At 47.0% G+C, this 23,609-nt stretch overlaps 1 protein-coding gene and 1 long non-coding RNA gene across 5 annotated transcripts in view; one reads left to right on the forward strand and one right to left on the reverse strand.

The window, feature by feature from the left end:
- The window catches only part of SMYD2 (SET and MYND domain containing 2), a 132,438-nt gene extending 118,536 nt beyond the window's left edge, over positions 1 to 13,902 (reverse strand). Inside the window, exon 1 of one of the 2 annotated variants that reach the window (XM_029593211.1) lies at positions 13,710 to 13,902. In XM_029593211.1, the coding sequence (XP_029449071.1) occupies positions 13,710 to 13,882 (173 nt within the window). In that variant the 5' untranslated portion in view covers positions 13,883 to 13,902. Of the gene's footprint in view, positions 1 to 6,444; positions 7,102 to 13,709 lie in introns of those variants that run through there. The other variant, XM_029593210.1, reaches the window with a different exon arrangement.
- Positions 6,544 to 23,609, forward strand: part of LOC115086834 — a 34,229-nt gene continuing 17,163 nt past the window's right edge. The window contains exons 1-2 of one of the 3 annotated variants that reach the window (XR_003855344.1): positions 6,544 to 6,673; positions 9,123 to 9,217. This is a non-coding gene — a long non-coding RNA (uncharacterized LOC115086834). Of the gene's footprint in view, positions 6,674 to 9,122; positions 9,218 to 14,201; positions 14,938 to 23,609 lie in introns of those variants that run through there. The other 2 variants (XR_003855345.1, XR_003855346.1) reach the window with 2 other exon arrangements.

A 23,609-nucleotide genomic window follows, 5' to 3' on the forward strand; every position in this document is an offset into this window, starting at 1 on the left:
AGCACTGAATCCCTCCTACTTAACCTTTCCAATACCACCCTAAGAGGATTTGACATCAAAAAAGGATACCTTCTGATTCTTTTAGACCTCTCTGCAGCCTTTGACACAGTGGATCACAAAATTCTTATCTCCTGTCTAGAATCCATTGGACTAGCTGGCAAAACTCTTAGTTGGTTTACATCCTCTCTCAATAACAGACACTTCAAAGTTTCTCACAACAATAGTTCATCGAACCCCATCCCCCTCAAAACAGGTGTGCCACAAGGATCAGCACTTTCACCCATTTTATTCAACATCTACCTTACCCCTCTATGCCATCTCTTATCAAGACTTGACATAACGTATTACATGTATGCCGATGACATACAAATCCTCATTCCAATTTCCTCCTCGATAGAAGATGCTATGTCAAAAGCAGCCTCACACCTGGAGGCAATCAAGAACATGCTAATTCATCTTAAATTATGTTTAAATACGAGCAAAACCGAATGTATACTAATTGCCAAAAAAAATCCTGGACATAAAACAACTCCACCCTTCCACATTGACAAGACCCTCATCTATCTTAAAGAGAGCGTTAAAGACCTGGGATTTTGGTTAGACATTGACCTAAACTTCAAAAAACACATCTCCACAAAAATAAAAGAAGGCTTTCACAAACTTCAAATATTAAAACACCTAAAACCACTGCTTCACCCCCATGATTTAAAAACCGTCCTGCAAGCCCTCATATTTTCCGGCTTGGATTACTGCAACTCCCTACTGATCGGCCTTCCAAAATCTTCTTTGAGACCCTTGCAGCTTCTTCAGAATGCTGCAGCCAGAGTACTAACAGGTAAAAGAAAAGCGGATCACATCACACCTGTTCTCAACCAATTACAGTGGCTCCCTATTGATAAAAGAGTAGAATTCAAAGTTCTCTCTATATTCCACAAAGCAATATACAAAGCCGACTACACTGCCTTTGATGACATCATTCACATACATTGCTCTCAACGAACAACAAGAACTTCTAATAAAATTCAACTAGTGATTCCCTCACTTCCACAGTCCAAATTATCCTCCACCAGAAACAGAGCCTTCTCCATTATTGGCCCAAAGCTATGGAATTCGCTACCTCACTTCCTCTCCAATCAAGAAAAAATCCTTCAAAAAAAGACCTAAAATCCTGGCTACTCAGCCAATCTTTTAAGGACAGCACTCAATGACTTTTTAAGGACAGCACTCAATGACATTTAAGTACAATTAAAGTTCAATAACATAGCCTGCTATCTTTCAATATCCCCCTAAGTCAATCTCCCCTATTTCATGATACAGTTGCCCCTTTCTACGATGTTCCCAGATATCTCTGTTCATCTATTCAGGGTTTCTACCCTGTGTTATCTTGTTCCGTTCATTCTCCTAGCTATGTCATTTCTCATTATTGTTAATTTTTTAAATTTCAAACATCGTTCAATGTAACATGTTGTTTCGTATGTAAACTGGAGTGAAGGCAACCCTGCTATACCTCGGTATATAAAAAAATGCTAAATAAAAAATAAAATAAATAAAAATGGACTAATTCCAGCCGGTTTATATCCTTTTGAAGGTGCGGTTTCCAGAATTGGATACGTATTCCAAATGAGCTCTCACCAGCGACCTATACTGGGGCAATATCACCTATCTTTATGCTGACCATTCCTCTCCCCATACAGTCAAGCATTTTTCTGGCTTTTGCCGTCACTTTAAACACCTTAAGATCATTAAATACAATCACCCCAAGATCTCACACTTCTTTCATGCTTACAGTTTACCTTGGGTTATTGCAACCAAAATGCATAACTCTTGTCTGGGAAGCACTCAAGGAGGAATACAACAATGCTGCCCAAGCAGAACCAGCCTATAATTTTATTTTTAAACAGGCTGCAGTCATTTCAGCACCACAAGCCTATTTTGGTCTTAAAAGCCCTTCTGGAAAGCTCTATTGTACTTTTGTTCGTGCAACTGGCGCAAAACACAAAACGAAATCGGAGCGGCCTCGGAGGGAACTTTCCTTCCGCGTCCCTCCATCTTCCCCTCCCTTCCCCTATCTAACCCACCCCCCAAGCCCTACCTAAATCCCCCCCTACCTTTGTTGTACAAGTTACGCCTGCTCGAGGCAGGCGTAACTTGCGCGCGCTGCCTCGCCATCCCCCGGCACAGGTCACAGTGCCGGGGGACTCGGGACCGCCCTCCCGGCCTGCCCCCGAACCGTCACCACGCCCCTGGACTCACCTCGGACCGCCCCCCTGCCCCCGGACACGCCCCTCCCACGAAGCCCTGGGACTTACGTGCGCTGGCGACCTATGCAAAATAGGCGCGCGAGTGCCCTGCGTGCGTAAATCCAGTGGGAGTTACGTGCGCAGGGCTTTTAAAATCTACCCCTATTTGCATAGAGGGGAAGAGAGTCAGTTCTATGGGCTGCTCCACTAGCAGAAAGGAAGGGAAAGAGAACTTCCACATGTCTTGAGGTTGCCTGCTGCAATGATAACAGAGTCTGCTGTGCATGAGAGTAAATCTGTAGCCCCTATGGAACTTCTCCGTTCAACTGTTAGAGGAAAGAGAAGGTAAGGAGCCTGGCATGTCTGACTTATTTATATAAAATTACCTACTTTTTGGCTAAATGCAGCAGTAAAATGGCTGCTAATCCTACCAAAACAGTCACACTAAGCAGGCCCTGTTCAATTTGCACTATAGTCTGCCTTCCACAGAGGGCCCTTTGCAAGCCAGGCAGAACGCACTGGCCAAAGTGTTGAGCTGCTGTGACTGCCTCACCTCTCTTTTTATTCCCATAGATAAACCACAAGCCATTGGAGGGAAGGAGAGAAAAGAGTGATCATATCCAACCTCCTGACCAGGTCGAAAGCTGGCAAAGCACTGTCAGAGACCGGGAGGCAGTCTAGGAAGAGGCTTTGCTTCTAGCCTTATATTTTAGGCTCCCACTTTTCCAGGTAAATTAGCCAAAGACTGCTGCCCTAGAAGCCCGCTCTACCTGGGGAAAACAGCCTGAAGATTGTCATCCTAGGAGCCCTGTCAGTAGCTCCTGCTGCCAGACCCACCAAGGAACAAAGTCAGTGGAGACCACCTAAGAACATAAGAACATGCCATACTGGGTCAGACCAAGGGTCCATCAAGCCCAGCAACCTGTTTCCAACAGAGGCCAATCCAGGCCATAAGAACCTGGCAAGTACCCAAAAACTAAGTCTATTCCATGTAACCATTGCTAATGGCAGTGGCTATTCTCTAAGTGAACTTAATAGCAGGTAATGGACTTCTCCTCCAAGAACTTATCCAATCCTTTTATAAACACAGCTACACTAACTGCACTAACCACATCCTCTGGCAACAAATTCCAGAGTTTAATTGTGCGTTGAGTAAAAAAGAACTTTCTCCGATTAGTTTTAAATTAGTTTTAAATGTGCCCCATGCTAACTTCATGGAGTGCCCCCTAGTCTTTCTATTATCCGAAAGAGTAAATAACTGATTCACATGAACCCGTTCAAGACCTCTCTTGATTTTAAACATCTCTATCATATCCCCCCTCAGCCGTCTCTTCTCCAAGCTGAAAAGTCCTAACCTCTTTAGTCGAGAGGATGAACCATTGGTATTGCATTGTCAGGAATACAAACACACCTTTGCTGATTTACTTTTCTGTGCTATAGATCATATAATACCGCATTGGCGAGGGGGAGATCGACATCATCTTCTATTGCAGGTGGAACAACGCTGGATATATAGACTCAACACTGTGCATCCGTTCGGGTTAAACAATGAATTAGAATTACATACCTTTTTAGGATGATTACACTCTTTCAATGATCTCTCATTGCGTAATTCATGACATTTCAATCACACTTGATTTAGGTCACTGACGTCAGAGTTTGGGTGAATTTAAAGAGACGCGAACCTCGGTTTCAGTTCCTCCAATTCCCCTTTTGACAAGATGGCTGAGACGTGCGGTCCATTTTGAATGGTAGCCTTGCTTCTACTAAGATAAGTACTATTTTTACCTTCTTTTGATACGTGAAATAATTATTATATGGTTATTTTAGGTAACTGACTCTTGCTAAAACATCTTTTGATGTGCCCCTGATGAAGCTGACTAAGCGAAACACCGGCCTGTGTAGGGCGATAAGAATGAGTTGTTTGTTAAGAGTCCGTTTCATTTTGAATTTCTTGGATGGAGGACTATTTTAATTAAAAAGAAAAAGTTCTATATAAAAATATTTTTTGCAATATTAAAGAATTAAAAAATGATGAAGGTGGATGATTGAGTAGACCGGTTAGTGTCTGTCATAAAGACATATAACGTCAGGCTTGCTGACACCTTCTTAGGCTAATATTTACAATATTTCAATTTCCACAATTCTTGTTACTAGATTATTTTTGTGGTTATCCATTGACTCTCTTTTTGTTTGTGGTAATTGAAGTCTCCCATTATTACTGCACTACCAATTTGGTTAGCTTCCTTAATTTCTCTTAGCATTTCACTGTCCATCTCACCATCTTGACCAGGTGGACGGTAGTATACTCCTATCACTACAGGAGTATATCACCTGGCACATCAACCAATGGAGCAGGAACTTAGACATCAATGGAGTCGGCTCCCAAGAGGGAAAGGTCAATCAGTCCAATAGGACTGTCACCAGAGCATCCCCAGGACTTGTCCTATACTCCACCTGAGACTAAAGACTTCCCGAGCTGCAGCACCAGTCCACACGTCTGTACAATCTACTGGTGACAGAGAAGTACTGAAGAGCTGAAGGCAGCACCAGACCTTTATAGAGGTAGTTAAGTCATCTCTGAGCTTTTTTTTTTTCCTGTCTCCACTTGTCTGGACTGGTCTGGCATGAATGAAGAGTGAAATTAGATCTTTATCCATATGCTGGGATTATTAGTGTGAACCAAGTAGGAATGCACATAACTACTACTGCTCAGCTAACTCCTTCCACCCCCTGCTGCTATCACTGCAGGGCAACAAAGCTTCCAGCTCCAGTGGCCTTTGCTTTGCTTCCTTTTGAACAAGTGCATGCAGGCACACCTATATAGGGATTAAACTTCACCAATGAGAAGTCTGGGGAAAAATTTCACAGTTCTGCATGAGGAATCTGAGAAACCGAGATGAATAGACATGAACTGTGATTGTGCTTGCTGCTAGTTGCAAATTAACATAAGAACATAAGATTTGCCATATTGAGTCAGAACAAATGTTCATTAAACCCACTATGCTGTTTCCAACAGCAGCAGGTCACAAGTACCTGGCAGGATCTCAAAAAGTCAATAGATTCCATGCTGCTTATCCCAGGGAGAAGCAGTGGAGTTCCCCACGTCCACCTTAATAATGGTTTATGGCCATTTCCTCCAGTAACTTGTTCAAATCTTTTTGAACCTAGCTTTCACCACAACTTCTGGCAATGAATTCCAGGGCTTAATTATGCATTGAGTGAAAAAATATTTTCTATTTGTTTTAAATGTACTACTTAGTAACTTCATTGCATGTCTCCTGGTCTTTGTACTTTGTACTCTTGATATTTAGTAAAAGGTAAGAAATATTCTGTATTAATGACAGAACAACCTGAGGCTTTGTAGGGAATGACTGGGATCCTAGAGACAGAAACCTGTAGGGATTTGGGGGACACCTCGGTGAAGAGGCTGGGAGACCCAGTCCGTGACATGCCTAGGAGGGGCATCTGTATCCAGGAGGGGGGTGGGGGTATGTTTTGAAAGCCAGCTAGATATTTTTCTGAAAAGCTGTATATCAAGTTTAATAAATATAAACATATCAGGCTGGAGCACTGCTGTAAGTGGATCACTACTTTATGTAGCAGTCGATATCAAACACACGGAGACAGTATCTCTAAGACTGTAAGGATTTGCAGTAGTGACACCTGTCAATCTGTAGAACTGTTCAGAAACATAACCACAAGTAGCAGGCTCTATTTGCATGTTATAGCCAGTGCAAACTGTGTGCACAGAATAAAGTTCGTTGGATATTTGCTGGTGGTATTCTATGTTACCAAACCCACTGCCTCATGGGCAGGTGGAAAGAGCCTACCCCCAAAGCCTCTGCTCCTATCGCCACCTACTCGCTTCTGTTCCCTGAACCAGATCACCCCATGCCAGCCAAACAGCCATAGACAGGGCTTTGGAAGTGACAGAAAGAAACGAGTGCGACTTTAGGACCCGAAGGCAGAATCTGGCTTGCTACTCCTTGTCCCTTCCTAATAGCACCTGCTGGGCCAGCTCCGCACAGAAGAGAGAGAGAGAAAAGAGGGTTAAACCTCCAGGGAGAAACACACACTGCTCTCTTCTCCATCAATATAGCATGGAAGGGCACGTGCTGCTCTCGTGCCAGCCGCTGCAAGGGACCTAATAGTGGGAGGGCTCACATGCTGCGCTCTCCTGGCCCAAGGACCGCACACATACCTGGCGAAGCAGAAGTCGCAGTGGTTGCCACGCTCGATGACTGTCAGCACGGAAGTATAGGCCGGACAGGAGAAAAGCAACTCCCCTAGCGTGAAGCGCCGCAGGGCTCGCATCCCCCGGCCCTTACCGGGGCTGTCGAACCTCTCGATGCCCTCCGCCGCTTCAGATTTCATGACCAGCTCGGCCTGTTGCCTAGTGGTCTCTCTGCTCACTCAATATCTAGGCCTTGGTAAGGGGGGAGGGGGGCTGCTGCCTCCCTACTGCAGCTGCTGGCAGGGGCTCTCTGGCTGATGCTGCAGACTTCACTTTCTTTGGTTTTTCCGATGCTTTTTAGCTTGCCAGGAAATCGGAGTGTATTGGGGGGGGGGGCGGTTCACTCCCTCGTTTTCTTATTAATAGAGCAGTATCGCCCTATGCTAGAAAAAAAAGAACTAAATAAACGGTGAGGGACAGCTAGCACCCACACAGCAGTGTTGTTAATTTAACAACTGCGTGGCTAGATTTGGCAGCTTTTTGAACCCAATGGAAATTTTAGAACTGTGAATATCGCAGGGAGCTAGCTGAGCTATTTGTAAACAATTAAGCTAGCGACTTCCTCACTGCTGTAAAATTTTCATCGGGCTCCCTACTTACTGAGCATGTGTGGAAGCAGGAAGGTATGGGCGTGCACGTTTTAGCTAGGTTCCCTCCCTCTTTTGCTTCCTCCTGAAGATGCATCGTTCCCAACAACCAATCATACATGGGAAGCGCGCGGAGTTTAACCGGGCAGTGGGAGTCACAGCCAATAGGAGTGCTCTGTGGATAGTGAACTGTAAAGCAAGCTTAGTCACCGGTTGAAGGCGGAGCGGGGGGTGAGGTGGGGGATAAGTCAAGGGAAACTCAAATTCCGATAACTTTATTGGCATGACAATTTAACATGGGTTGCCGCAGTAATATGTAGAATGATTAAAATTAAAAGGGAAAGAACATTACAAAATAATAACATTAAAGTTACAGGTTATGGACAGTACAATAAGTGCCGGTTCAAGTTGTTCCTGGTCAGATAAAGATTACATTTCTCGCCTGGTGGCAACGTGCCACATTTTTTGCTGCATTATCTGCAGTCTACTGTTTCCTTCAGGATTATATAGTTTTACCTATACATTCTTTTGTGGGAAGTCCGATATTCTCAGCTTTGGGAAATGTGCATCTCTGATATTTTGTTTTTTTCACAGCACAAGTTTAAATACTGTTCTATTGTCATTTTTCCTGTGTTGCACTGCACAGTCTGGCTTCTTGGGGTTTTCAGTTCATTTCTATGTAAGGTACATTTCTATTTCTAGTCTGTGATCAGTTCTGTATTTGGTGAGGGGGCTGTCTATTTTTATTTTCTGCATTTGTGACCAAGATGTATTCTGCTAGCATGTATTTTCGGTGTAATTCGGCTTTCCGTTCTGTTCTCCTCTCCTCCAATAGCAGGTATATTGAAATTCCAGGGCAGGGGTGAATTTTTTTTTTTTTTTAGACAGGGCCATATTTCTGGTTCTCAGCAGCTCCAGTGGCTGGGGAAAGGTCCTTCTCAGAGCTTCAGTCAGGCTGTTACCCCAATAAAGCATAGCACACCTTATACTCCCAGGCTATGTAATAAAAATAATAACTAAGGCTTTGCAATACTTGTTATACTCAGCAGAACTGTTGCACTTTTTTTAATTTTATTATGTAGCATGAGACTATAATAGAAAAAAAATTCTGAGGTTGCAATCTCCCAAGCCAGACCCCAGCATCCCCCTCCCTCCCTTTCTTTCCAATGGTGTTACTATCCCTCCCTCCCTCAGCAGGTCAGTCCCCAGTCAAAAATGCATTCTCCCTAGGATTAATATGCTGGGTCTGCCTGCCTATCTGCCTCCCTTCCCTCCCCCAAGCAGCATTATCCTACTTTCAAGGTCAAGACTGGGGTGCAGGGGAGGGGTAAGAAATTCAGCAACAGGAGCAGGTTTCAGAGTACAGCTGCCACTTCACCAGCCATAACTGCCAACCCTTGTTTTGCCCTGTACCCTTCCTGCCTACTTGGAGCCCAAGAATGGAGGTTCCCAAGGAGATGGGGCCCAACCACAGTTTGAGCTGTCATTGTGCACTGCATCCAGCACTCTTCCTGCTGCTGCTGTGGTGCCCGAAGTGCTCGGAATTGCAGAGCACTGTAGGGAAGAAAGGGCACTGGAACACTGTGAAAAGCAGCATGCTGCTGCTTGCCGAATGCAGAATAGTCACTCGACCCCTGAAAATATGGAGGACTCCTGTTCCTGAGCAGTTATGGCCATGGGAGAGGGAGATGAAAAGGTCCAGTCCAAATGACATCATTTCCGGGCTGCTGACGATCTGGTCTACCTAGCTCATGTCATCACGGAAGGTCCAAAATGTTGGCCTTGATGATGTGTTGACATTTCAGGCAGGCAGGTCAGAGAATTGGCGGGCTAATAATTATTGAACTTTGAACAGAGGCAGTTGGGCCAGCAAAAGTTTTGATAGGCTGCTTTTGGCCAATGGGCTGTGATTTTCTCACCTCTGTTCTAGGGCACATTGCAGTATTTACACTGTTGCCCTTTCATAGGCTGGATTGTAGTTGTTTGAGTTCCAGGTGTTAGTGCTGGTTTGGTATGGAAGGTTTTCTACACGGGTGCTGAGTGTGTTTTTTTTTTCAGGGTTTTGTATTACTTCACAAAGTGTATGGTGATGGAGGGGGTTTGTGTTGCTGCTATTGAGATGACACCAGAACTTGAATATTCCCTTTTGCAGGGTGAGTATTAAGGGGAAGCAGCCTAAATCATCCCATTATTAGGGATGTTTCTGTAGATATGGAGTGCCTGTTTGCAGACCTGGAGGTGTAGGATTTCTGTTAGGGGTCTCTTCCCTTCTGAGTATATGGTGTTAGTGGTAGGCCCCTGACTTCGCTTCCATATAAGAGGATTGATTGCCTGGAAAAGAGACAAGTGAGAGGGGACATAATAGAAGTTTATAACATCAGGAATGGGGTGGAACAGTTAAATAAAAGATTATTTACCTTTTCAATAAGGGGATACTCCATGAAACTAATAACCAGGCGATTCAAATAAATCATAGAAAGTACTTTTACGTGCTATCAAGCTATGGAATCTGTTGCCAGAGGATGTAATAAAAGTGACTAGTATAGCAGAGTTTAAAAGAGTTTTGGACAAGTTGCTGGAGGAAAAGCCCATAACACATTATTAGCCAGGTAGACTAAAGATAGCTATTACTATCCCTGGGAGTGAGTAACAGGAATTACATCTACTTTATGGCACCTGAATTGCCCACTATCAGAGACAGGATGCTGGGCTTGATGGACCTTGGTCTGACCCTGTATGGCCATTCTTATGTTCTTATGAATGATGCTATCATATTATTTTAACAGTAGGTTTACTGGGTGGGGGGTTGTATTTGTCTAGAGATTTCTTTGTGGCGTATAAGGCTGTTGGTGCTTTTTCTTATTGTGTCTTTATAGCCAGTGTTAAAACCCCAGATACATTCAGTCCCAGGTCAAGGTTTAATGAGTTTAGGGCAACATCTCACAACTGTTCGTGGCTGAAGTCTCATTTTCGATTTCCCTCCTGAACTGCAGGATGTCCTCCTGCCAGCAGGTGGCGACAGAGAGCAGTGCTTGGCAGCTGCTCCTGCTCCCCCATCCCTACTGGTTTTCCTCTGCAGTAGAAACTGCAGGGAGCCCTGTGGTTTTGTGTGACCTGCTGACCCATGCAGTTCAGGTTGCAGAGGGAAGCTGGCTAAAGAAGAAGAAGCAGGACTTGGTAAGCCTGCTCCCATCCTTCTGTTGTACTAGTATGGGGGGTGGAAAGGGACAGCTGAATGTGCCACTAGGTGTGGGGGAAGAGGGAAGGAGATGATGCCAGGAGATGGGGTACAGGGAAATTGATGCAGTGGGTTGGAGGAGAGGGATGGAGGGAGAAGGAAGGTGATGATGCCAGGGAGTGAGGATGAGGGAATGTAATAATACCAGGGGGGTGGAGGAAAGAGGTGATGCCAGGGGGTGGGGGAGATGGAAGATTTTGATGATGTAGGAGGGGGGGAGAGGAATGGAGATAGAGGGAAGGTAATGATGCCAGGGGCTGAAGAAGAGGGAAGATGATGCCAGGGGATGTAGAGAGAGGGAAGTTGATGATGCCAGGGGTTGAGGGAGGCAAAGGGAAGGAGATGATGCCAGGGAACGGAGGGAGAGGGGTGGAAGTAGTGGGAAGGTGATGATGATGATGATGGCAAGTGGTGAGGGAGAGAGATTGAGGCAGAGAGAAGGTGATGATGTAGGGGGTGAGGAGGAGGTGGAGGGAAGGTGATGATGATGATGATGGGGAAGAAGGGAGAGGGAAGATGATGATGCCAGGGGGTGGGGGAGAGGTAGAGGGTTAGAGAAAGTGATTATGATGCTGGGGGGGTGGGGATAGAGGGAAGGGAGAAGGTGATGATGCCAGGGGGGGCAGAGGAAGAAAGAAAGGAAGAGAAGCTGATGGTGCCAAAGGGTGGGGGGAAAGGGAAGGTGATGATGATGATGCCAATAGGATAGGGAGAGGGAAGAGAAGAAAAAATGAGGAGGGGGAAATGGGTGGTGTGCCACAGCAAAGTGAACTCTGCCACGTGTGCCATGAAACAAAAAAGGGTGGGAACCATTGGTTTAGGGTGTGCTCAGCTTGTTTATTCAGGAAGAATTAGAATTTGTATTGGAGATTTATTTGGCCTTTTCTGGAAACTCCTTTTTTTTTTTTTTTTTTTGTTTTCAGAGTTTACTTGTAGGGCCCATGATTTGCAGGAGGTCTCTAGCAGGTTTAGGTTCCCCTGGGCTTGCCTCGACTGCAGTGGAGGAGGGAGGGTGAGTCATTGTATCTGCAAAGACAAGCAGCAGCCTGGCCGAGCCTGCAGTGAGTGCATGAGGAGAGGGGCCAGCATTTGACATTTTCAGCAGTTTTCTGCAGTACCTGTGTGGTGTGAGACCGCAGGAAAGAGTGAACAGTAAGGGGCAGATTTTCAAAGGGTTACACGCGTAACTTACGTGCATAACCCCGAAAACCTGCTCCTGTGCGCGCCGAGCCTATTTTGCATAGGCTCGGCGGTGCGCGCAAGCCCCGGGACGCGCGTATGTCCCGGGGTTTTGAAAAGGGGGCGGGGTCGTGGGCGTGGTGCCAGTCCGGGGGCGGGACCGAGGCCTCCGGCACAGGCGGCTGTGCCGGGGGTTGGTGCACTGGCAGCCGGCCGGTGCGCGCAAGATACGCATTGCCAGAGGCAGGCGTAAATAATTGAAACAAGGTGGGGGGGGGATTTAGGTAGGGCTGGGGGATGGGTTAGATAGGGGAAGGGAGGGGAAGGTGGGGGGGAGCAGAAGAAAAGTTCCCTCTGAAATCGGAGTGGCCTTAGAGGGAACGGGGAAAGCCATCGGGGCTCCCCTAGAGCTTGGCACGCGCAAGGTGCACAAGTGTGCACCCCCTTGTGCGCGCCGACCTCGGATTTTATAACATGGTCGCGGCAGCGCGCGCATGTTATAAAATCGGGTGTACATTTGTGCGCGTCGGGTAGCGCGCACAAATGTACCCCGCACGCACAGATTTTAAAGTCTGCCCCTAAGAGTAAGATAACTAGTGGTTTTGTGGTGAAGCTACAGCACTGCCTGCTGCTTTTACTATTAAGTTAATCTGCTGGAGCTGCTCAGCGGTAGCTGGATTAGAGCCTGGTAATCTGATTGTTCAGGATAGCGGTTGTGCGTGTGCTGCACTGGTAAGGCTCCTTCTGAAGTGGAAGGAGAAAATGTGAGAGAGCTGCTACAAGCTGGGGAAGGGATGGTAGCAAGTGCAAGAGTTTTACATGATGATGCCAGCGCTCTAAGGAAAGAGGGATCCACTTGCTTAGTGAGCACATGGGCTGCAGCGGATGCATGTGTGTCAGAGAGAGAGAGAGAGAGAGATAACTCTGTGTGTGAGTCTGAGGGAGAGTGTGAGACATCCCTGCCAATTATCATAATTCAAAGGTTCTGAGCTATGCTGGCATCTCCACACAGCAACAAGGCTCAAGCTACTTTTTACCCACTTTTCACGGTGGACCTAGTGATTTTCTCGAAGCTGGAGTTGGCAACAGGTCCATGACACATATGATTTGCCAGGTACACTAAAGAAAGCTATTGCTAATGCAAGGGAGTAGGTAAAAGGAATTAGATCTACTTTATGGGATCTTTCGGGTAATCGCGACGTGGCTAGGCCGCCGTTGGAGGCAGGATGCTGGGCTCGATGGACCTTGGTCTGACCCAGTATGGCAGTTCCTATGTTCTTAACATTGCCGAAGAACTACCGCAGGATTCCACCCGGTCCTAGAGCCCCCACCCATCCAACAACAACTCCGCAGATTCTCTACACCCCCGTGCTGTAGCATAAGCTGGGAGCTACGCCTTGACAGTGTACTTTATATGGATAGAGAGTGTCCTGGGCTGGGTCTCATTGTGGTTTAATCTGTTTCCTTTAAGATTCATTCTTTTAACGTTGATGGGATGTTATTTTAAGACGGCTGGGCAGGTGTATATTTCTACGGAGCAGCTATTATCAACCAGACCGAGTCAGCATCCCTAAGGCCAAGGGGACATGCGGTAGTGACACCAAAGAGCCTAGTGCTTTGCAGAGCTATTGAGAACCATGACCGTGAGTTGCAGCCTGTGTGTTATATATAGCCCGAGTAAACGGTGAGTGCAGAATGAAGTTTACTGGACCCTTCCTGCTTGTATTCTTTTGTTACGGGCAATCGCCGAACTCCCTGTCTCCCCAGTGGCAGAAAGGAGAGCCCACCCTCCGAAGCCTCTACTCCTCTCGCCACCTGCCCACTTCCGTCTCCTGAGCCGGATCTCCCGACCAAACAGCCCTAGGCAGGGTTTTGGAAGTGACAGCTGGCGAGAAGCGGATGCGACTTTAGGACCTGACGGCAGAATCAGGTTTTTCTCCCCTTGTTCCCCCCCCCCCCCCCCCACAATTGCACCAGCCAGGCAGAGATGGGTAAGAGGAGGGCGAGGCCGGCTGCGGGAAGGAGAGAAGGAGAAAAGCGGGAGAGGGTGCGCGTTGCTGTCTTGTGAATTTCCAGAGAGAAAAAGAGGGGCGCGTCAGTGGCTCTCTACTCCCTCGCTGCCCCAGCACAGAAGGGCGCAGGCCGCTCTCTCGCCAACGGTTGAGAGGGGCCTGGTAGCGGGAGGGCTCACACTCCACGTTTCCCTGGCCCAACGGCTGCACACCTACCTGGCAAAACAGGAGTCGCAGTGGTTGCCGCGCTCTTTGACGGTCAGCACGCAAGTGTAGGCCGGGCAGGAAAAAAGCAGCTCCCCTGGCGCGAAGCTCCTCAGGGCCCTCAACCCGCGGCCTTTCCCCGGGCTCTCGAACCTCTCGATGTTCTCTGGCACTTCGGATTTCATGGCCGGCCCAGCCCGCTCGCCCGATATCTTGCCACAGCTTCTGCTCTCTGTTTGCCCCTGGCTCACACGGTATCTAGGCCTGGGGTGGGGGGGAGGAATGCCCACAAACCTCCCCGATGGTGGCAGCTCAGAGGGGATCTGGGGCCTGGCACCGCAAACTTTGCTTCCTTTCCTTTCCACGCTACTCTTCAGCTTGCCGGGGAGTAGTGTGTGCTGGATGTGGTGGTGGTGGAGGGTCTCGTTCTCTCTCTTTTTTTTTGCTATTAATGGAGCAGCGTCACCCTAAGCTAGAAAGAGAAAGAATAGAACTACATACATGGTAAGGGACAGCTGGCACCCGCAGAGCTAGTACAGGATTCCCCCTGGTCCTAGAGCCACCTGTCAACAACTCTGCAGGATTTCTGCATGCCCGTGCTGTAGCATAAGGGGAGTTAAACCTTCACAGTGCACTTTATGTGGACAGAAAATATTAACTTGCATGAGTGTTCTGTGCTGTATTCTGCTATGGTGGAATCTGTTTTCTTTTAAGTTTTATTCTTAGGAGGCTTAGAGGATGTTATTTTAAGACTGCTGGGCAAGCTTATTTTTCTATGCAGCAGCTCTTATCGGCCAGACCGAGCCAGCATCCCTAGGGCTGTGGTGAGGTGCAGTAATGACACTGAACTGTTCTGCAAAAGCTGCTGGGAACCAAAACCGTGAGCAGCAGGCTCTACCTGTGGGTTATAATCTGCGTGAGCCACGTGTGCAAAATAAAAGTTTGTTGGACCCTTCCTTCCTGCCTGCATTCCTTGTGGCAGGCAGGCACCAAATTCACAGCCTGGGGGGCAGGAAGGAGAGCTTCCACCCTCAAAGTTTATCAATAATCCTCCTCCACCTCTTATTGAGATTGCCGGAAGCCCTGCTCCTGCCTCCACCTACCCTGACCCAGGTCACCCCACACAGGTCAAATAGCCACAGACAGGGCTTTGGAAGTGACAGTTGGAGGGAAGCGGGTTTTGGCTTTAGGATCTGATGAGGGCATCCAGACCAACTGCACCACAACCAGGCACAGATAGGTAAGAGGGAGGTAAGGGGAAGAGAGGCATATTTTGCTCTTGTGTCAGCGTGCATGCAGCCTGCCTGGCTGAGCCTTGAGTGAGTGCATAACGAGAGAGGCCTGAGAATCTGCGCATGTGGGGTCTGGGACTAGCATTGCCTTTTTCAGCACAATTCTGCAGTATCTGTATGGAGCAAGACCACAGGAAACAGTAAGATAGTTTGTGATGTGGTGGTTAAATTACAGCACTGTCTGTTTCATTTGCTATTAACAAATCTGCTGGAAGTCCTCGCCAGTGGCTGGACTGGAGTCTGTAGTATGATTGGTCAGGGCAGCAGTTATGCATGTGCTATCCTGGTGAGGTTTCTGTGTGAGGGGTAACAGGTCAAACTCTGGACAGAGCTAGTGAGTGTCGTGGTGCGGGATGGGGAGTGCGGGGGAGAGCGTGAGAGTGCTGATGGGGAAGGGCTGCCATCGTCATGTCAAATTCTTGCACTTATTGCCAGCCCTCTGGAGTGGGCTGAGGAGTCAACGTGATAAGATGTGAGTTAAAAATGGGCTCTGTACTTCAGTGCACCTTTCTTTGTACTAATGCAGTAACTAAAGACTTGACTGCTGATGAAGTAAACTAATAGCATGTAAATTATTGTGGTGCTAAGAAAGTGTGCCAACATAAAAACGGGCACACAATGCGGCAGTAATATGTGCAAAAGTTTTCTGCATCAGGCGCTGAGTGTATACATCATCTTTTGTGTACAAAGCTAAATGCAGGTGTTCTATGTGCATTAAGCCTGATTTTATGCGCAAAGATTATTATTTTGTGGATAGAAAAGCGAAATCGCATACAAAACCAAGATAATTTTAATTTGCCTATAACCGTGTGCTTTGGGCGTTTGAAATGTTTTATGCATACAAATTATGATACCCTGTATGTACCCAGATCAGTCCAGACTCCTGTGCTTTGCCTGCCTACCAGCAGATGGAGACAGAGAAAGTTTCACTGACACTGTACATAACCCAGTGTGCCACCTGCAGTCCCTCAGTATTTCTCTGTCTCCAGCAGATGGCAGATGTGTAAAACCTGCAGTCTGGAGAGAAAGAAAAAAAAAGATTAAAAGACAACTTTTCTGGATCCTCCCAGGGCGTTGTGAGGTCCTGGTGGGGCCATCCCCCCTTGGTTTGAGGTGGACGAGCAGGGAGTTGGTGATCCTTCTGATAGTTTGGTCTGGAGATCCGTGGGGTGGACATCTGGTGGTCCAGATCCCTCATCCCCCATGAGACAGCGGTGGTATCTGCTGGCAGTTCTGCACTGCAAGCCCAGTGAAGCAGGGAAGTATCCCTTTTATACGGTTTGTCCTGGGCTGGGTCGCTAAAGTTCAGCAAAAGGAGATGGACATAGTCAGTGGTCTGGCTCTTTACCAATCTGCCATGCGGCTTGCACTCCTGGAATCTGAACCTCTGCACCAAAGGAAAGTATTGATTTCTATGTATCTTTATTTGTTCTCACAAAGTAAAAAAAAAAAAGAGAGAGAACAAGGAACTAGTTAGAGGAATCTGTGCAGCAATGGGATTCCAGTGGGGGGGGAAGCTACCTTAGCAGCTGGGGAAGCTACCTTAACAGCTCAGGGAGCTCAGTGATGAGGTTTTTCAGTAGATTTTTTGCCTGCAGAGGAGACCGGGTGTTGGCTCCATGGTGCTGAGGGACTGCTGAGGTGCTGGTGGTGCCGCAGGTGCGGGGAGGAACAGTATGTGCATGTGGCAAAAGTAGCATGGCATTCGAGGGTCTGCGTCGAGCATGACCACACTGGTAGAGCAAGCCTTGCAGGTGACAGGATCTAGCGCTGCTGTTTTCCCCGTCAGTGCAGAAATGGCAGCCATTTTCGATTCCCTAGCAGCGTTGGCAAGAGAGGGAGGGGAATCCCCTCCTCAACTATTGTCGGCGGTTCCCTGTCCCACAAAGGTGCAGACAGGCACTTGCAGTGAGGAGGAGTCTCTGGTCTGGTAGAAGACTTCTGCCGGTTTTAATTTGCTTATGCGCAAAGCATGTTTAGCAGGATGCTGGCTCTGGGCCCCAGTCCCCATGGATTCTCAGCCAGTCAAGAGGCCTAAGCTGTTGAGAAGCTCTTCAGGCTGATGATTTTTGGTGCCAAATGCAATGAAGGTGCAGGCAGGCTTTGCTTAGCCATGTGGTAGTGCATGGCAGCGGTTCTTTTCCCGTGTGCATAGGCGTCTGCACGCATTCTCGCCACGTGGCGGATGCATGTGCAGGGACCTGTATGCATAAGGCCGCGACCTAGATTTAAGCACGTACATATGCGACATAGACGAACACATATTTGCGCAGTTACTTGAGCATATATTTGCATCGGTACATGTGCGTATAAGGCCGTGACTTAAACTGGAGCACGTATTTACGTAGGTACTTGTGCGCCTACAACCATGACCTATAAGAGTGCATATTTGCGCATGTACTTGTGCGCATACAACCGCGACCGAGTCTTCAGCACGTATTGGTGCGCGTCCTGGGAAGGTATGCTTGTACGCCCGGGTGACATTGGTGCGCGTACAGGAGGCCACATAGAGCCGAAGTTCAGGAGAGCTAGGTGCCAGGGACGAACAGGTCCAAGCGCCTTGCTATGAGGCTTGCCATCTGATAGCAGTTCAGTCCTCATTCTCTCTCTGTTTGTGTCAGTGCTGTTTAGAAGCTCAAAATGATTTAACTACTACAGCTTTTGTCCATGTTGGGACATCCCTTTGGCCTATGGTGTCTCTGGAGGGGAGTGGAGTGGGAGGCGAGGCAATGGTCAGTTATCCTCCTCCCTTGTTCCCAAGGGCAGAAGCTTCCCTGAGAGAGAGTTAGGTGTGAGAGAGCAAGTTTGGGCCTATGGGCTCCAGTATAATCCATCTTCCTTCTCCTGGGTGGAATGTTTCTAGAGCCTGCAGACCTTTTTGCAGGGGCCCCCAGCAAATATGAAGTAACCTACTATGTAGGTATTGCATGCTTGGACCTCCAATTTGTCAGTCACAAGGGGCAAATGTTGCAGGGAGGCTGTCCCTGGTAATGTTCAAAGAGGTGGTGGATCATGAGACATCAGAGTATTCTGATGGGGAATTGGTTTTCTCACTTCTAGAAGAGGGAGGAATTGCATATTATTTGAGAGCTGCTTCGGACTCTGCTAGATTTTTTCTTTTTTCACAGAGATGTCTTGCTGAGTTTGTTGGCTCTGACCCTGAACAGGCTTAGTGTGGCCAGAGGTCAATTTTAAGTTAAACATCCTGTTTCTTTTCCCCCTCGTATCCAATTCAAGAGATATTGGATTTAAAGAAGGTAAACTCTGAGGTCCGTCATTGCGGCAGTATGCAAGGGAGACTTCTTGGCATCTCTCAACTTGGTAGAGGCATATCTGCATATAGCCATCAGGCCAGAGCACCAGAGATTCCGGAGATTCATGGTCTTAAGGGAACATTTTTTGTTTTGAACCCTTCCCTTTGGCTGGCGATGGCTCTATGTACTTTCAACAAGATGATGAAGGTGGGGGCAACCGCATTGCAAAAGGAGGGAGTGTTGGTGTAGCCATATCTGGATGACTGGCTCATTTGTGCAAAATCAGATAACCTTGGTCGACAATCAGTACAAAAGGTACCGATGCGCTTGAAGTCTCTAGGATGGGTGGTGAACCTAGCAATTAATGAGCCATTTAGTCCTCTTACAAACTATAGAGTATCTGGGAGCTCAGTTCAACACATTGGCAGAGAGAATGATTCTCATCAGGAGAGATTGCTGAACTTGCAGAGTCAGATTAGGCTTCTGCTAGATCTTTTGGTGCCCAGGGTCTGGGACTATTTAAAGGACCTGGGTTCTATGGCATCAACAATGGAATTAATGCATTGGGCATTCACACATATGTGGCCTCTGCAGATAGCTCTTCTCTCCCGCTGGAATCCGTTATTGGATGAGTTTCATCTTCCTCTTCCATTAGAGAGGGAAGCCAGGGACAGTCTTTTGTGGTGGCTTACTCGCACCAATCTCTAGCGTGGTGTGGAATTGAAGATTCCGAATTGGAATTCCAGATGGAGGGCAGCATGGCAAGATCAGTTGGCGCAGGGCCAGTGACCGAAACAGGAGACCTCATGGCCTATGAATTGATTTGAGACGAGAGTGGTGCATTTCTCATTGCTTGCCTGTCTACCAAGGTTACACGGCTATCCAGTACGGATCCTATCAGACAATGTGATGATGGTGGACTACATGAACCATCAAGGCGGAATCAAGAATCAGGCAGTGGTTCAAAAGGCCCGGGAGTTGATACTCTGCAGAGCAGCACTTGGAGCAGCTGGCCGTGTTTCACATCACCAGAGTGAACAATATTCAGATGGATTTTATCAGTTGGATAAAGTTAGACCTCAAGGAGTGGGAGCTGTTTGAGGTAGTGATGTGTCTCATTCACGGAAGATGGGGGGTATCCTGACCAAAGAGAGCACCGAGGCGTTACGGTTTTATAGCCACTGAAAAGAACAAAGGAATCAGACCACTGGTGCTACCATTGACTCAAGGAATTCTTCTTTGTCTTCCCTCCCGTGGCCTCTGGTGGACATGGGATTACGACGGATAGAGAAATATTCGGGCAACGTGATCCTGGTAGCTCCAGAGAGGCCACATAGGCCATGTTTCCCAGATATGATCAACATGACCATAGGTGGGCCCCTGAGGTTCGGACATCCGTCAACTGTTTTCCACCAGGCCCAATATTTTTGAGTAAGGTGGCTCACTTCTGGCTTATGGCTTCACTTCTGAGAGGAGACGACTGAGATGGAGGGGATATTCTGAAGTGGTTATTTCCACCTTATTGCAGGTTAGTTGACCTTCTTCATCCTTGACATATTTGCAAATTTGGAGGATCTTCGAGTCCTGTTCTGCTGTTGATGGAGTGCAGCCTCAGTCTGTTCAGGCTATGGTGTTGCATATTTTGGCTTTTATACAGAAAGGTTCTGGTCAAAGGACTGGCCTTTAACTCTCTGAGAGTCCAGGTAGTTACACTGAGTTCTCTCCAGGGTAAGGTGTAAGGGTATCCTCTCTCTGCATATCCAGATGTTATACGGTTCTTCAGGGAGCTAAGAACTTGCATCCTCAGGTGTGGAACATTTGTCCATCTTGGAATCTGAATCTAGTCCTTAGAGGATTGTGTGAAGCTTGGTTTGAACCACTAAAGAGAGCTACAGTTAAGGACTTGACTGTTAAAGTGGTTTTCTTGGTGGCTGTTTTTTCAACCAGGAGAATTTTGGAGCTCCAGGCGCTGTCATGTCGAGATCCCTTCCTACAGATGTCTGATTCAGGGGTATCTTTATACATGTGCCTTTCTGCTTGAGGTAGTACCTAAAGGTCACTTATTATTTCTGTAGATCGCATAACCTCTTTGTAAATTGTATCATCTCTTTATATTGTGAAATGGTCCAAAGAAGGGAAATAAGTCATCTAAGGCTACAATTGTGCGGTGGCTGAAGGAAGCAATCAAGTCGACTTACATTTCTAAAGTGTGCCCGCTGCCAGGGGATTTAGTGGCGCACTTGATGCGTTCTCAGATGACTTCCTGGGCTGAGTCATAACAGGTATCTCCACATAAAATTTGCTGGGTGGCTACTGGGAAGTTGGTGCACACATTTGCTAGGCATTATCGCTTGGATGTGGTGGATCTGGCTTACATGTGCTTTAGTGATAGTGTTCTATGAGTGGAACTCTCCAGGTCCCACCTGAGTTAAGGAGAACTTAGGTACATCCCAGGAGTCTGGACTGATTTGAGTCTGTATAGGGAAAAGAAAATTGGTTCTTACCTGCTAATTTTTGTTCCTATAGTACCACAGATCAGTCCAGAGACTCACCAATTTACTGGGGGGGGGGGGAGAGTCTGCTGCATGTACTGTTGCTTTGGATATAGTGAGAGTTGTTGGAGGTTTTTCAGTGCTGATCGCTTATGTTAAATTTGGGAAACAAGTTTTCCATTGTCTTTTTGGGCAACTTCACCTTCTTCAGGCTCGTTGGAGGGAGCGAGTTTGCTTAGAAGTATGCTTAGAAATGTAAGGTTGTTGCTGTCATCTTGGGTTGGGTACAGGTCAGTACTGAGGGACTGCAGGTGGCACACTGGGTTATGTACAGTGTCAGCAAAACCTTGTCTCCATCTGCTGGTAGGGAGGCAAAACCCAGGAGTCTGGACTGATCTGTGGTACTATAGGAACGAAAATTAGCAGGTAAGAACCAATTTTCCTTTAATGCCAGGTGAACATGCTTTATGTGTGTAGTAAAATCTTTGTAATGTGAACTAAGTGCTCTAAAAGTTTGAGGACTCTGTTGTAAACCTTGTGCAAGTAGATCCTTGGCCTTCCTATTTCTGTTTTTATTTGAGAATTGCGTCTGCTGCTTTCTTCTTTGCACAAGTAACATGGGGGTTTGGGGTTGGGAGGCCTGAATCCAAGGTTGTCTTGAGCAGGCAGGACTGGAAATCTTGGATCTGGTCCTGAGCGTGTTGTTACTGGGCCTGCCTAAAACTCCTCATTCTGTATACGTTCTTGGGCAGCCGAGACCAACATGGCCCCACTAATTCCAAAAATTCACAAACGTAGCCCATCAGCGCCCTCAACCTAGTAATGTAAACCCACCTATGCAACAAATCTGACCCATTTTTGCTGGGTCATTTTGTAACAATATTTGGTTGACTGCTTTGGAAATGTGACCCTGCTCTCAGAAATTAGCTCTGAATGGCAAGTGACCTTAATCTCCATGTATACCTAACTTTTAGCTTACTGACCAGTAATGGCCAGCAAACTTTGGTGGTTCTTTTTAGTCATGTGCTTGTCTCATCTCCATATCGGTGCTTCTTAATTTATTTATGAATGATCTGGAAAGGGGTGCAATGAGTGAGGTGATCGAATTTGCGGATGACACAAAATTATGCAGCGTAGTTAAAATCTCAAGCGGATTGTGATGAATTGCAGGAGGATCTTGCGAGTCTGGAAGATTGGGCTTCCAAATGGCAGATGAAATTTAATGTGGACAAGTGCAAGATGCTGCATATAGGGAAAAATAACCCTTGGTGTAGTTACACGACGTTAGATTCCATATTAGGAGCTACCACCCAGGAAAAAGATCTAGGCATCATAGTGGATAATACTTTGCAATTGTCTTCTCAGTGTGCTGCAGCAGTCAAAAAAGCAAACAGAATGTTAGGAAGTATTAGGAAGGGAATAGAAAATAAAATGGTGGATGTCATCATGCCTCCATGGTGAGACTGCACCTTGAATACTGTGTGCAGTTCTGTTCACCGCATCTCAAAAAGGATATAGCTGCACTGGAGAAAGTGCAGAGAAGGGCAACCGAAATGATAAGGGGTATGGAATGGCTGCCCTATGAGGAAAGGCTAAAGACATTAGGGCTGTTCAGTTTAGAGAAGAGAGGGGATATGATAGAAGTCTACAAAATCATGAAAGGACTTGAACAAGTTAATAGAAGGACCAGGGGGCACTCCATGAAGTTAGCAAGTAGCTCATTTAAAACAAATCGAAGAAAATTATTTTTCACTCAGTGTATAGTTAAGCTTTGGAATTCATTGCCAGAGGATGTGGTTACAGCAGTTAGTGTAACAGGGTTTAAAAAAGGTTTGGATAAGTTCCTAGATGATAAATCCATAAACTGCTATGACGGTAATTAATAAGCAATAGTAGCTTGTGATCTATCTAATGTTTGGGTACTTGCCAGGTACTTGTGACTTGGATTGGCCATTGTTGGAAACAGGATAATGGGCTTGATGGACCCTTGGTCTGATCCAGTATGGCATATCTTATGTTCTTATGTTCTATGATGTCGTATAGAATCACTGTACCAAAACAATACACATCATACCACATATGTCAACAATATAACCATTGTTATTTTAACAAACTGCAGGGGGGGAGGGAGGAGGGGAGAACTATGGAAAGAAAAAAAGAGGGCAAAAATAAAGAACCCCCAGGGAGCTGTGCAGAAGTATTTAAGGGTGAGAGGGCTAACATGGTGGCAGTTGGCAGAGGTGGTGCAAGGGTATTAGATGCCCTAGGTGAACCTTACAGCCTGGATGTTACATTTGCTGACTCACTCACCCAACGCTGCCAAGCCAGTCCAGCACTGCTGCTCTGCATGGCCAGGAACGCTACTGTCTTCACTGTCGGGGCCATCCTCTAGGTGCGTGTGCGCAGCGAGCACCAACCTGTGAAGGCCCCGCAGTGGGAACCGACTTCCCCCGTGCCCCCTGATGACATCACAAGGCCAAGTATTTAAACTCCTGCCATGCAACACAGAATTGCCTCAGTAATCGGTTGTCTGCCAATGCACTGGTGAGTTGCTGCTCCTTTGTGCCTTCAGCCTTGTCCTCAGCCTTTCCTTCTTCCTCCCCTTCAGCCTTGTCTTCACTTCTTCAGCTTGCCCAACCTTCTCCTCACCTCTGCATCCTTGCCTTTGCCTTTCCAGCCTTGCCTTCGGCCCTCCAGCCTTACCCAGTTATCATTCCTGCCCTTGGACGGATTACCGGTATTGACCTTAGCCTGGACTCTCATTACTCTTGCTTGCCACCTGCTTTCGACCTCAGCCTGACACTGGATCCACTCTTCTTTCTGTGCCCCAGAGACTGCCACCTAAGACCTGCCAGCCCCTGGAACCCAAGGGCT

Source organism: Rhinatrema bivittatum, chromosome 3, assembly GCF_901001135.1.
Source record: "Rhinatrema bivittatum chromosome 3, aRhiBiv1.1, whole genome shotgun sequence".
Taxonomy (NCBI): Eukaryota; Metazoa; Chordata; class Amphibia; order Gymnophiona; family Rhinatrematidae; genus Rhinatrema; species Rhinatrema bivittatum.